At 42.7% G+C, this 15,261-nt stretch overlaps 1 protein-coding gene across 5 annotated transcripts in view; it reads left to right on the top strand.

The window, feature by feature from the left end:
- Nucleotides 1-15,261, top strand: part of wasf1 (WASP family member 1) — a 62,002-nt gene that overhangs the window by 44,802 nt on the left and 1,939 nt on the right. For 4 of the 5 annotated variants that reach the window (XM_037085671.1, XM_037085669.1, XM_037085670.1 and 1 more), the window contains 4 exons: nt 9,877-9,933; nt 10,717-10,880; nt 12,295-12,474; nt 14,229-14,800. In XM_037085671.1, coding sequence (XP_036941566.1) covers nt 9,877-9,933; nt 10,717-10,880; nt 12,295-12,474; nt 14,229-14,800 — 973 coding nt within the window. The remainder of the gene's footprint in view (nt 1-9,876; nt 9,934-10,716; nt 10,881-12,294; nt 12,475-14,228; nt 14,801-15,261) is intronic. The other variant, XM_037085673.1, reaches the window with a different exon arrangement.

A 15,261-nucleotide genomic window follows, 5' to 3' on the forward strand; every position in this document is an offset into this window, starting at 1 on the left:
GAAGTAGGGCGTGCTACACGTCTCGCCCCCTCACAGTCAATCACAGCTCATTACAGTCACGTCAGTGAAGAGTAGGGAGAGTGATTTTCCGTTCAGGGTTCATGTGATTGAAGAAGATATAATTTGTTGGTTTATGAGGTTTTTAATGATGGTGGGAAACGGCGGAGAGAGGACAGAGTGCAAATTCAGCCCAGAATTAGTACGGAGGAAGACTGAGAGCGTCGGAGTAAAATTAAGGATGTTTATTCGCCGTTCGATCTAGTACTCATCACCTTTATCATACATGGATTTTTTTTTTCCTCTGCAAAGCTCATTTGCAGCCGTAGACAGAACTTGCTTCAGAGGGTTAGGGTGATGTGTGCGCTTGTAGCCAAAGCCCTTTCCAGTGATTTCATTTTAATTAAAGCCCCGGGTGCGTTCAGCTTGTAAAGTCACGTTCATTTCCCTCCTCGCCTAGCTGGTAGTTAGACAGACAGACCCCATGGAAAGGCCTAGAGGACATTCACAGGGGAGAGCAGGATGGATTAGAGGCATTACGCACACATTTTTGTTGGTTTGTGTAACCATCATGGCGGATAAATGGTCTGAGGATCAGGGTGAATACAGTGTGGAGAGTGTGTACATATGTGTGTATGGAGAGAGTGCAGAAATGAGTATCAAAGGGAGAGAGATATAAAATGCACTCATATCAAATGGGTGAAATTTAGTGAGTAAATCATTGATTGATCTACACTTCATCACTTATTTATAGAGAGGTGTGTGTGTGTGTGATTGTTGCATTGCACTATTTTTATGCTTTGTACTCGACCTTATTATTTCACCCGAGTTGTACATGTATCATCTATAGCAGGGTTAGGCACCCTCTCGCCCTCCCTCTTAGTTTACTTGCTTAGGTACGTTCGATTCCTGGAGGCCTGTGAACATTTTATAATATTTGATCACAAAGACACCCAGCAATTGAGCCAAAATAGCCTAATAATAATAAAATATTAAGAAATGTCTTCTCCTTAGGCATTTATTGGTTTCTGACTGTGGGAAGAAACTGTAAAGTTCCAGATAACTACTAATCTCTTTGAGTAAATCACACACATTTCGGGGTATTCTCTATGATCTCATTTTGTTAGCTAATGTGATATTTTTTCATTACCATTCACTGAGCCTCCCCTGAAACTGTTTGGACAGGCCCGCCTCCCACCTCTGATCACTCTTCCTCCTAAACTCCTAAATGTTTTGACAGTTTTCCTATGAAACAGACACACACAGACACAGATAGGCAGAGACGTAACAGATCCAAATCGACCATGATCAACCATGCAGCCGCACTGTCGAGGACCTGACGGGCCTTGCCACCTGTCAGTCAGCGTGACGCTATCTAAGATTGGCTGCCAACACATTTTGTTCCGCGACAGAAAATGTCCCAGCTCTCTCTCCCTCACATTCTCTCCTCCCTGAACTTATTTAGCCTTCACGCTTCAGCTTCTTGCTACAACTTTATATTAATGACAGCTGGGCAGTGGGAAATGAGGTTGACATTTATTTATTTACATGTTTGAAATATATGCAAAGTTGTATGTAAAACTAGAATGGCACTCAGTAGAGCGCATACCTCTGCCAACAGTCCCTTTTAATTCACTCAAACCGAATCCAATATCAGACTCTATAGCCCTGTATCACTCTTGATTTTAAACCACCTGTGACTCATGTAAGCACGCCAGATGTAGGATCCTCATCAAATTGCGCTCACTCATAGACACCAGCCACCTAAATGTGCCTGACATTTTCCATTAAGACCCATGCATTACTCCCCGAGAAACTAACTAAAACGCAATGTTAATGAATGTGAGGAAAAATTTCTGGAACATCCTTTACCTGATCCACACCAAAATTTAATGGGGTCTATTCTAGACTGAGACCCATCCTCCATCCAAGTTTCATGGAAATCCATTCAGTAGTGTTTGTGTAAACCTGCTGACCAACCAACTAACCTACCAAATAAGAATTATTTTGAAATTGGCGTTAAATGCAATTAAATGTGTTCCTGATGTGCCAAACAAAACTTGCTATTGTTCTTTTTTTTCAATCACATCATGGACATCAAAACTTTGAAAGACAAGAACACATTTTGATCATCACAACATGATACTACAGAAAGTCTGTAAACAGTAGTGTATGGTGTTCAGTTTATTGTGATAGATTTTCATAGACATACATCATATGCAATATAAACTATATTTTCAAACATGGCATTTTAGCGCTTCATCTTGGGCAAACTGATTGGCAGTGAAACTAAAAATTCTCCTTCAACCTCACTTTTCCTTGTCCACGGTCACATTTGACAAATAAAGACACTGAAAGGAAGGAAAGGGGGAATACAAAAAGGTTGATCTTGAAAAAAGCACTGCATGGCCGCTAGGATATCTAATCTAAAAGATCAATAATCCAAGCGCAATATTAAGAGACACATTTCATAAATAAAGAGCCGGTTTGGTCCTCAGGGAACTGCAGCCTCATGTTACTGACTCTTAAAAACTTTCTCTAAATACACTCCTTGAATACACTGAGCCAGGAAAAATGACTTTGGATGCCTTCCAGTGAGTAGCAAAAGCAATTGACTTCAGCTGGTGTAGAGAGAGACCACAGTTCATGGGTTCAGGTCAAGAGTTTCTTCTTACAGCACAGAGGGAAGACAGCAAATCAAATCTTCTAGCCAAGGGTGAAAAAGACAAGATAGAATGACTCAAGTATGACAAATGCATTCATTTTAGACAGATTCAGGTTGGTATTAACAGTACAAGAACATAGATGTGTGATACATCTTCTTAAATAGTGTATGAGACATTTATTCATCTAAAGTGGGTCCAGTTCCCTAGCAACTTTAACTTTCCTCATGTTAGGTGTCCAGTTTATGGATTGTATCATACATCACAGAAAAGACATCTGTGGTAAGACTATTAAAATTCCGAATAATGGGGAAAAAAAAAAAAAAAAAAAATATTCCTTACAGTTTGAAACATCATTTTAAAAGCTTGGATGATTCATTCACGACAGAGTCCGAATGTGAAATTGGTATGTGACTGTTCAAAGAGGCAATTAAAAGTCAAACGCAGAAACACTATTTGAATGTTTAAAAGCAAGTGTTGACTGAAGTGAGGCTAATTGAATTCTCAGCTATCAAAACTGACATCTTGAAACTTGTACCTGACAAAAAGAGACACAGAGTGGAAATTAAAATGGAAATTTCTGCACTTTCTCCCGTCCTTCATCTTTTTTTAGTCACCAGCCATTTTCTTACTAAGTCACTAATCATTAGATGAGTGCTTGTAAATATGGCTTTACACTATGTCACGCACATACACAAATATTAGCAGCCAGTGATAAGTGAAAAGCAGCACAGGGCAGACAGAAGGGAAAGAGAAGCCTACAGTGTCCTAATCTCATTAGTTCCTGTGTTAGCCTCACCCTCAGCGGATTAGAAGGAGACTGAGCCCGTCAGAGACACAGAGAGTGAGAGGGAGGAAAGGCCCAGGGCCTCGGGAGAGGAGAAGCAAAAGAGGAAGTTGGCAGGAGGGTAGGCAGAGAGCATCGCTGAGTCCACACCACATCGAGGTTTATCTCTAGTGGCTGGATCCCCAGTGGAGAGACCCCTTTGGCTCTGCTTCTCCCACTCCTTTCTCATTACAGCACTCATGGGCACAGGAAGCTGGAAATGACTTATTGTCGTAATAGAATATATTGGCATTTAATTCTGCCTATTTTAACTAGCTTCACCTGTCCAGAAGCAGGGAAATATATTCTGGATTTGCTTGAAGCCCACTGCTTCCACTTTTTCCCACACTGTTGCTGGAAAGGCTATCTGATTAAAATGCAAAATGTCAAAGTTAAAAAATTAACAGTGCCAAAATCTGATGTAAAGCATCATTAGGGAGCTGTAAAAGAGCACACCAAGGTGTTACTTTTGGTCAATAAAAACTGATTTTCTGTTTACAAAGAGATAATTACAACCCACACACATATAAAAGTTTTTTTTGTCTTATTTTTACTTGCTGTGCTCACGGGACACACACATAACATTCTCATTAAAATTAAGAGAGCTGTTAGCTAAACTCTTGTTGTGCTCCAGAGCACCATTCGGATTGAGTTTAGCCACACATGATGCCCATGAGTGGAGTCACAGCTTTAGATATTTTCATAATATATAGACATATCAATTGTGTGCGGAGCTGTTGGTGCAGACCACATCGTGCAGCTGTTTTCATCAATATTTGATGACGATGACAGCTCAGATAAAATGAATAGGCTTTACTCATTTGAGTCACGCAACATGTTTCTCTGCAGGCTTGTATGAAAGTTTCAAAACCACATTAGAAAGGTCACCGCCCAGTCAAATACGAGGATCCTACACATTGTTCCGTGCTCATAAGATAAACATTTCATTGACAGAAAAGTGCTTCTGTTTCAGAAAATGTCTCAGCTTAAGGAAAGTATGCTAGGCTGTGAGTTTGTGTAACAGCATGCCAGCAAGAGCATCAGTGATGGCAGTTTGTTGCCAACATAAAGGATCTTTCATGTTAATTAAAACAACATTCACCCTCAAAGTATTGTAATATATTTGGCTTATTTTAAGCCACATAGCTAACGTCAGTGTTTCACCGATAAACAGGGACATGGTAGTGGTAGAGTTGAGTCATGGTGCAGAAACACTGCTTTCTCTCATCCTCTGTCTTTGTTCCTCTCAGCCTCTGCTTCACAATCTCTTTTCTGAATCCTGCTCTAACTCTGTCCAACTCTGTGCAGCTGGAAATGCCTTATCTTGTGTGTCCCAATGGCCTTATAAGAGTCCTCTCTGAAACCCCTCCTCCCTTCCTCACTCCCCCAGAGGTAAGACTTTCTCCCTTCTCCCCCCTTTCCTCCACCGATTGAGCATCTGCTCTCCACGAGGAAGCCTGCAGCCCTGCCCTCCCCTCTCCCCACTCGATCTGTCCACTCACCCTCCAGTTTGCCCACAAGTGAGATAAATGAGCTCCCCAGCCTCACCCTGTTACTAACCACCCTCCAGTATGTACCTGCCCTGACTGCATCCCAGTTCTACTCCAGGGAGAGGAGACTAGGAGTCCTTGAATATTTTTTTTTTATCAGGAATCCTCCAGAAAGGGGAAAAATGTTGAACTAAATTTGAACCCCCTGTAAATGTATTTAGCCTTAGAACTCTGAGTAGATATTCGAGTAGTTCTTAAATACATGTTTGATCAATTTCAGAAACAGACACTGAGTTTTAAATGTAATAACTGGCCTCATTCTGCGTTCACACCAACACGCAAGCCCATTTATTCTATTTACAGGCTCTGTATTATGATTTTTTTCAAACTTACCAGACTCCTCTAATACTTGCAGTTACCCACTTAGTCATTATGAGCACATTGCTGATGATTACTGGTCAGAAATCATCCCGACAGTATTCCTGCAATGTCAATTTTGACGTATTTGGTACAGCATTTATGAAGTGCTTCTGAAGAGATTTGAAAATATCAGGATTTACATTGTGTATCTCAACATGACCTAAAAATATCCAAATGATATTTAAGTCCCAGCCCTACTTCCATTAGCACTGTTAAGAAATATTACTTTTGAAGCTCTCATTAGCCGTATCTTTATTGCACACTTGCTAAGCAGTTGTAGCCAACACACGGAGAACCTGCAAGTCAATGTATCAACAGCCATTAAAGTTTAAAGCCAGGTTGCTTTGAATAGTATTGCTGTTTATGGCTAGAGAAATGCTGCAAGTTGTTATTTATTTATTCATTTATTAGTTAACTTGCCCACTATTTAGGTAGGTGACTAGTCTCAACCAAACCTTGAATTACACTGTAGATAACTATTAGAATTCCAAATAAGCACAGTGAATGTTATATGCTCTAAACTGTTGTTCGCAGTGTGCTCTGGCCACGCCACACTTAAGTTTCAGTGAAGCAGGAAAGGATGCTATGTAGGTAAAGAATTTGGGACACAGCCACGGAGGAGACACTTGACTAACTGCAAGGCATCACGGAGCGGTCGTTCGCTCGCTGATTGTGAGTCTAACTGCACGTGTCTTTGAAATGAGAGCCCTCAGACTAACACTTTCTAAAATCTGCTTGAGCAGACCATCTTTCCCTCTGTTACAGATAATGACCCATAATAGCTAAAGATACACATTTGCTTCTCTGTGATTGTACTTCCTCCTGATTAGAGTATTTTCAGCTTGCGCGCGTAGTTGATATTGCCACCAGGCTTCATGATAAAGCAGAACATCATAATATTGCAATCCTAGTCACTGCACAACCAATATTTTCTGAATACGTTTGTAATTGTACACTGATTATTTTATTACATTCCTCAGTGAAACCAGTAGCTGCAGATCATTACTGCACGGGGCTGCACGGCTCAAATCCAATAGATCTGCAGCCGCAGTGTATGTGTGTGTGTGTGTGTACGTGTGAGTGGTTTGTGTTATTGTCAGCAGCAGGGTGGTCTGGTGGTCGTGTGCCTCTGCAGGGCCTCCCTGTGGGGGCAGTAACATAACTACAGTTCTGCTGAGTCCGTCACATCGAATACTCCAATAAACATACAGAGACGTGTGGACACACACACCAAAAAAAAACAAACGTGTGAATATGTGCACATACGGACATGTGAGAATGAGTTCTGAACATACCATAAATCTAGAACTGCTGCGTTACACACAGATATACACACTCGCAGCGCTTGCGCGGCAACGCTCTCTCTGCCAGCACTGGTCCATTCAGATGAAGGATGACGAGCTCACAGAGGCTCCGCGGACTTCTTAAATTAGCTGCATTTATAACGGCTGTGACAAACATGTGCATGCACACTAACACACACACACACACAGATGCACTGTCCTCATTTTCTCTCATATACAAACACACTGTATCTCCCCTGGTTTATTGTGATTTTTGTTCCTGTTTCCTCTCTCACGTTGCTGCATTAACACCTTCACTCAGTGACAACGGCATAATGTGTTCAACTCTTTCCCTGTATTTCCTTGTCCATTTTATCTGCCCGGCCACTTGTCCTCCCTGCCGTTCATTATAATATCAATAAAACCAAATTCCCTTAATGATAGTCTATGATCCTCTGAGCATTACTGCAGTATGAACACTTACATTTAGCAAATATGCCTGATAATGCTTCTTTAAATACTGCCAAGACACGGTGACTGCAAACCTTTCAGGAAGTCAGAGGCTAGGCGGACTAATCCTCCAGAAATTGCAGCTGAATTTTAGAGGCTGGGCTCACTTTTGAAAATGGCAGAGCATGATAAGTTAAAATGTTTGACCTTCTGGTGCAGCTCCTTCAGCCTCAGCAGACACTGTTGTCAGGATGCATTGCCATCCCATAAATGATATACAGTTTGTCAGTTCAGATATATTAATGTGCAGCATCAGAGCAGGAGAAGGTTGGTCTTTGGTTAGGCGTGTGTGCGTGCATGCGTGCGCGTGTTTGTGTGTGTGTGTGTGTTCGAGCTCAGAGGCAACCACTCAGCCAATGCATCATCAGGGGTAATGGGCCATGATGAATCAGAACCTAATCAATGTGCATTAGCATTAGGATTTATTCTCATGCTCGCTCTCAGCAGCCCGGCCGCAGAAGTGGACAGACAAAATCAACATCATTTAGCCAAACCAGAGGAGATGCTGTCCACAACCTACGCTGTGTTGAATCAGCCGCCTGTCAGCCAGCATGTTTAAATTGAGGACCAGCACACACACACACACACACACACACACACACACACACACACACTGTACACAGTTATTGAATATCAGGGTGGGCCACAATCTAAGTGACTTAAAAAAATTGATTAGTTTTGGCTCGAGTCCCGGTGTGGCAGGCTGGGAATTATATTTCAGAAGTCTTTTCTTTACCTTGCCTGGAAACATTTCTTGGGGAAATGATACACCACCCTTTACACACAGATGTGTACATTCACCAACTAACTGTATTGTGTGTCTGCTACTAGAAAAGGGGATTTCACTTATTGTTTCCCCAGAAAGCCAACCGAGTGGGAAAATGTTGTGTCTGTGTAAAGGAAGTTTGTAAAATGTGTTCAATTTCACCCATAATGAAATACCTGAGCTACACTTACAAGATAAGTCTGGCAATAGTCTGTATTTTTCTTATTGTTAACAAATCCCATGAAAAGACCAAAACCAACAATGAATTGTCTCTGTAGCCAAAGCCTGATGCATCACATTCCTCTGTGCTGTAGACCTACATCGATGTACAAAATTGAAACAGTGGGCACTGGGTGTCATGTTCCTTCATTACAACAGACGTGGGAACTGTTGTTTATCTCAGATTAATCCCACATACACCATCCTGCTGCTGCAAACCCTCAGTGTGGAGGCCGACTTAAGCCCTGCATGAAGGGACTATTTCTTTACCTTGTAATCGTTCTGTTAAAAGATGGAACACTTGCCGCCCTCACAACATCCTAAAGTTGTGAAATCTTCTTTAAGTATTACGAACAGTTGTGTTTAAAGGCTTATCAAATCGAAACACTGCACATGATGTGTAGAGCCAACTGGACTTCCGGCAATACCTCCCTGCTCCATAAAGACACTGTATATAAGAAATGTCTGCCTGTTTGGATAATCCGTCTGAATCTTTGCACTTCTTGCTCCTTCACCTCAACTGCTGTAAATATCTCTGCAACATCATTCATAGACATTTTTGACATTACATCAAGACTGTTATTTTTCACTTTCTTTTCAGACTTTTAATGGAAATTTCTGCTGTTTGAAATCTCAAATGATTACATATAGCTCCTTTACACAACACATTTCCACCAACGCAGTGTTGTTTTAATGGTTGTAAGGGGTTAACAAAGACACTGCTTCACCCTGTTTGTTTGTTGTTAGGTCAAAGCTAGTGTCCAGCTGTTTTAGACTAGTCTTTTTTAAAAATAGAACTATACATTTCTGATTTGTTTTAAGATGTATCTTCAGAACGAAACTGGAGTGCCACAGACAGGCTAAGGAAGTCCATCAGTATCACATTCTCATTGCTGGTTTTAGTCTTTTCATGGGATGTGTTGAAAATGAGGAAAAATACAGAATAATATCCGATAGAAGTGGAAAGTGTGTCTCTTTAATTGAATTGTTTATGTCAGGATTGAATATTACTTTCTAATATGAGTGCATAAAGTGGCTCAGGATAACTACACTGAGTGAGAAAGTTCTTTTTATGCTAATTTGCTTTTAGTTGAACTGTGAAATGCTCCCTCCTTCATTTAAGTGTTTTTCTGCTTTAACCTGTTATGTATTATTTTGAGTAGACGCGAGCACGTGTGTGTGTGTGTGTGTGTGTGTGTGTGTGTGTGTATGTGTCTGTGTGTGTTTTGTTTTGCATGCCATTCTTCAGTGTGAGCTGTTGTGTGTTGGTTTTGAAGTTGTTTTTTTTCCACATGTAGAAACACACCTTTTGTAGTTTGTCCTTTCATTCCAGCGAGATCTCCCTCTTTCTACCTCGGTCTTCTTTCTGTTTGCGCTGAAGCGCGGCTCTGTTATTTCCCAGAGTGTGTGTGTATATGTGTTTGTGTGAGTGTGTGAGTCTGTGTGTTTGCACTGGACTGTGTGTGCCGCCTCATCCTACCTGCATTGTGACGTCCCTTGAGCTGCGTGCGTTGTCATTTTCTGTTTAACAGCACTTTTCCCCTCTTTCCCTATTGTCCCACCTTCTGTCACCGCCCACTCTTGTTTTTGTCCCTGTCGACCGTGTGCAGCAGTGTTCACTCTTGTGCCTTGTTGATTTTTTTGAAACCCCCTCCCTTCACACCCGGTGCTTCTCTTGTGGTTTTTGTTTTTGTTCTTATAGTTGCAGGACCCCCGCATGTATGATCAGGTCTATAGGTACTTAGACCTTCCAGGGCAGGTATGTGAAAATACAGCGATTATTTCAAAAACACTGTGTGTGATTTCTGCTACAGCAGCTCGCTGCTCAGTTTCTTTACAGCTGTGTGTGTGTGTGTGTGTGTGTGTAAGAACTTCAGTCATGTGGAGGCCTGGGAGACAGGGAGTGCTGTTTGGCTTTTCAAATTGCCACTTTATTGCAACTTTATGGCGTAGAAGTACATTCTTGTATTTTAATTTGGTCCAAGTCGGTCAATAAGCACTCTCTGTTACCAAGCTTCAACGACAGTGTTTTCTTCTTAAACATTTGTGTAATTTGTACACTGTCTATCTGAAAAATCCTTATCACCTAGTTTAAGATCGATAGAAATCCCGCTAAAACATTTGACATGACAGCTGCTATGAAGGTGAAGGGTTTGAGAGGGATTCTTTGCTTCAGTAAATGTATATTCATGTGGCACTGTAAAATTAAGAGCATAAAAGGCGAGAGGGCGGAACTTAGATCCATGTTTAAAATTTGGATCTAATTGTGACCTTCGCCTGTTATTATAGTGCCCAACAGGCACTATAATAAATGACAATGACAATGTTTTCTACATGACAAAACGTGTTTCTTCAACAGCAGCTAATCTGTTATCTTTTCTCTCTTTCTCCTTCCTTGCATCTTCTTCCATTTAATCCATCCACAAACCATTGTCCTCCATTTAATTCTCACCATCTCCCACATCTGCCCCCTCCCTCCAACCATCTCCTCCCCACACACCATCATTCTGCCCCGCTTCACCTCCTCCTCGCTTTACCGAAGCTGAAGGCAATAGACCGTCCACAGGAGCCGGAGAAGGTACCACGGGTGCCTCACGACCGCAAAAAGGAGTGGCAGAAACTGGCGCTGGGTGCAGAGCTCGCCCAAGACATTCCAGACGACAAACACAGAGAGGCCAACGGATCTGCAGGTTACCACGAAAACAGGTGTGTGAAGGGTGGCTGTTAAAATGATCCGCATAACATTTAGGTCCACTTTATCAAGGCAAGCCATCTCTTGCAGACTGCCACTTTGCCTGGTAGGAGTTACCAGCAGGTGTCAAATGATGGGAACACAGACTTGCAGTCAAAGGTTTGGGGCTCTTCTGCTCTGTGCCTGCATGAGAGGAAATACCTCTGTACAAAGTTGCAAATGGCACTGGTGAAGAGGTGGAGGGGAGAAATAAGGTGCACGCTGTCACTGAAGTGAAGACATACAAAATACAAAGATATTCCGATATTCTTGTTTTTAAAGATTCAACTTTTCTTGACGGGGGGGTCTCTGCCTCTGTCTCTGAGACGGATAAACATTGAAACACAGAATGTAAAACTTCTAATACCAATAAACGCTGCTTTGTCAGCAGGATGTAATCACTCATATAAAAAAAAAAAAAAATTGTGCCCACTCCACAGAGATTGAGCTCTTGCAATTTAGCGACAGCAGCGATGATTAAGCTTCCTCACAGTCGTGATTGCATTTATTGTGCCTCAAAGCTCCGAATGCCACTCCGCCACATTCAGCCATTTCCCCGCCAGTCAATATGATTAATAAGATTTTATGCAAATTGTTGGTTTTCTTGGATTTGTCAGTCGAGTGAATATCTTGGCGTGAAATCTTTTCTCCAGTCGTCGAAGAGAAAAGACTTTAAGTGAATTGATGCCATGGTGTCAGCACATTTAGAAAGCTTTTGAATTCATGCTCCAGGATGTTGTGACCAAATGTCCACCACGTCTATGATGGACTGGCCGGTAATTTTTTATTGTTTCATATGATGCTGTTTTTTTGTACTTCATTTCATTTTAATGTGCCTGAACATGCTTTTAAGCTTGTCGCAACTCATCTTTCCTAATTTCCCTCTATCTTAATTTCTGAATTTTGGACCATGTCAAGTTTACGCTAACAAAACATTAGCACAATTAACTTGCTGCTTCATGACAAGAAGTTTGTTTACCCATTTTAAAAAAAAAATTTCAAGTGATAAGTGTGTTGTGCCCTGTGTTCACCACATTTACCCCACTCAACCGATCTTGCTGATACATTGTCAGTATTGCTGTTTTACTCCCCAGCCTGGGGGGAAATCTTCATCCTGAAAGGTACAAAAGAAGAAAAGAACGCGGTCCTGCTATAGAAAAACACATTCATTTTCTCACATCATTTGGACTGTAGATGCTGGATTTTCTCCCTCTTCAAGCTTCTAAACTCTCACAAACTCTAAAATGAATCTAGGAAGGTCGTGAGGGGAAAAAAGTAATTCCTTAGTGGAAGTGCTGAACAGTTATTGTTACTAAAAACGATATAACAACTACTTTCAAAAGGGAAAGCAACCAAGGTGAGAAAATGAAAACGTATCTCTCTGCTCAGGGCTCCCTTGTACATGGAACATTTGGACGGGCCCTTCTCGCTGGCGGCGCTGCCCTACACCCAGATGAACGAGCTGCTGAACCGTACCGGGGACAGAATGTATTCACGGCCCCACGACCCTCCTCCGCCTCCACCTCTCATGCACCCACTGGGAGAGATCAAGCCACCCTCAGTGATCAGGTGGGACATTTAGACGACACATAACCCTCAGGTTCACGTCCCCTTTGAAAAAACAAATTTAGCGAACGTTTTCAAAAGAAGCTCACCCGCGTTTGATTGCCAGAGAGTTACCGAAGCTCCGACAGGTCAAAGCAAATTCAAAGTGTGAAGTATAATTTGTCAACGCAGTTTGACCTTGTGTCTGATTCAGAAGCAGCGCACATCCAATCCCCATCTCATTTGGTTTGTTTGTTTATTTTGCTTAACTCTCTCCTATGGATCAATTGTCCATAGTGAGTAGAGCTCTTTCTTTCTTTCCTGCTGGATTTTTCAGTCAGGCAGAAATAAACCCAGAAAAAGGAGGGGTGGATGGATGGAAAGATAGATTGAGATTTTCAAAGCAGAGGTGGGGGGGGGAAGGCTGGGAGAAGGGCAGGATCAATAAAATGTTAAGGCCACTGAGCGCATTACAGGTTGTTTTTCTGCCGTGCACTTTTGCCGCATATGTCACTGTTTGAAGGGATGGAGAGATCAGAGGGAATGATTAAGGCTGTGTCTGCAGCACCAGAGAAATATCTCATTGATTTTTTTTTTTTTGCAGAAGTCCTTGCAGCTAAGTCTTTTGACTCACAAACTCTGTCCATCCCCATCTCTGCCTGTTTTTTTTTTTGTTTTTTTTTAGCCGTGTGAGAGCTGGCACAGTCTGACAGTATCTCAGTTCCGGTTCTATCCTGCTTATCTTCTCTCACACGTATCATCTTTAGAAAATATAAACAATCTAGTTTCTCTCTACCTTTCGGTCATTTTCTGACCTTTGGTTCTGGACGTTCGCGCCGTTCCATATCTAATTTTCTCACTTTACCCCTCCTCTCCCTATATTTAATACAGCACATCAAGCAGTTGTTGGTACGGACACAGCCTTAAGTAGCCGGGGCGGAAATACTTGAAACATTATTTTCCTCCCCCCTTCTTTCTCTCGATTTGCTTTTTTTTTTGTCTGCAGCAATTTTCTCCACAGGAAGAAAATTGATTGTGAACATGTTGCTCTTCGTGTCGCAGTGTTCTAGTTCGTAGCTCCATCCACCCACTCAGCCTCAGCGACAGTTAATGGCCAGTAATGATAACATTCTTTCTTTAATGTACCAGTTACGGTAAGATTTGGACGCTCCGTAGTTTCTAGACACTTTTAGACACGATCAATGGAATGTTGTGATTTCTTAAGGGCTGGTGGCGGAGTTAAGGGGCCTCCTACAGGGGCCTCATCGCATCACTTGAGATGAACATCTAAGCCTCTCTGACAACACTGCAATTTATTTAAAAAAAAAAAAAAAATCACTTTCAAAAGCAGCTGCCGTGTGTCACCGGCGACCTCTCATTTTGCCCTCTGAAATGACAACTGTTGCTGGCAGATTTTACCAGCCGATAGTTATTTAAGCCGACAGGAGCCGGGTAGAAACTTGTCTGTGGCTGGCTATTTAATGTTTCCAGCTGACTTGTTTTAAACAAGAATCATGTAAGTGCGGTTTTAAAAATACACTTTATGGCCACACACGCGCTGAAAGACCGAGGCTATGATTGCGTGTTTCAGACAAAATGCCAGCATCCTCATCAGCTCATGATCCACGAAACCACAGTTAGTTTGAGAAAAGAAAATGTACTTGAAGCTTTTGCAAATTTTAAACTATTACAGGTGAACATTTCATCCCACTCTCACTTTTTAGCACTAATTCCCCGTCATGACCTCCTTTTCTTTCTCTCTGTCTTCCCTTCTCCAGTTCCAGTTCAGGTTTTTCCGACAGCAGACCCCAGTCTCCAGCCAGGACAGCAGGCCACAACTCCAACACTCCTCCTCCACCGCCTCCCCCTCTCCCCCCTCCGCCTCCCCCATTACCATCCGCGAGCCTGCGGGGCACTCCTCCTCCACCCATTCCTCCTCTGCCGCTCCAGCAGCAGCTCCCGGCCATCCCGCCTGCCCCTGCTCCTCTCCAGATCGCCCCGGGTGTTCTCCACCCCGCCCCACCACCCGTGGCGCCTCCCCTCCACTCCTCCTCCCCGGCCCGTCTCCAACACATGTTGGACAGGGGCCAGCCCCTGGGCTCCGGGACCCAGTCGGACGGCAGCATCCTGCCTCCTCCCCCGCCGCCCCCTCCTCTGCCTCTCCCCGGAGCGCGGAGCTCCTCGCCCTGTCCGTCAGGCCCGCCACCTGTGCCGGCCTTCCCCTCAGCAGGAGCCATGGCCTCCCCGCCGCCCCACACCCTCCACGATGTCGGGGCCAAGAGGCACCACCCAGCCAATCTGCCGCCCATCAGCGATGCACGCAGTGTTCTGTTGGAAGCCATCAGAAAAGGTGCGAAAACCTCCCGTCAGCTGTCTTTTTACTGTAGCTTCATTTTCGGGCAAGCTAATTTTCAATGGAGTGCATGGGGCACTCTTACACTAGCATCAAAATCGCTATTTTTAAAAACACTAAGAAGGCTCGACACAACATGTAAGAGACCCTGTGATACTACGAGCAAAGTTTCACGTTGGGTTGAGCCTTCTTAGGTTTTTTTAAAAATAGCGATTTTAATGCTCCACTGAAAATTAGCTTGCCGAAAACGAAACTAAGGTAAATCTTAAAAGTCCCTCTTTCGTCGTAATTATGCTTTTACACGAAGGTTTGACTCATATACATTCACAAATAAAGCCTGGGTTGCTTTTTGGCGAGAGTTTCACTTTAATCAAAAAAGTAATTTCTGAGTAAAAAAAATGTTATTCCTCATTCACTGATCTTCTTAATTTTCAGTAAATTGAATATATTTGGGTTTT

The sequence above is a fragment of the Acanthopagrus latus genome, chromosome 22 (assembly GCF_904848185.1).
Source record: "Acanthopagrus latus isolate v.2019 chromosome 22, fAcaLat1.1, whole genome shotgun sequence".
Lineage (NCBI taxonomy): Eukaryota > Metazoa > Chordata > Actinopteri > Spariformes > Sparidae > Acanthopagrus > Acanthopagrus latus.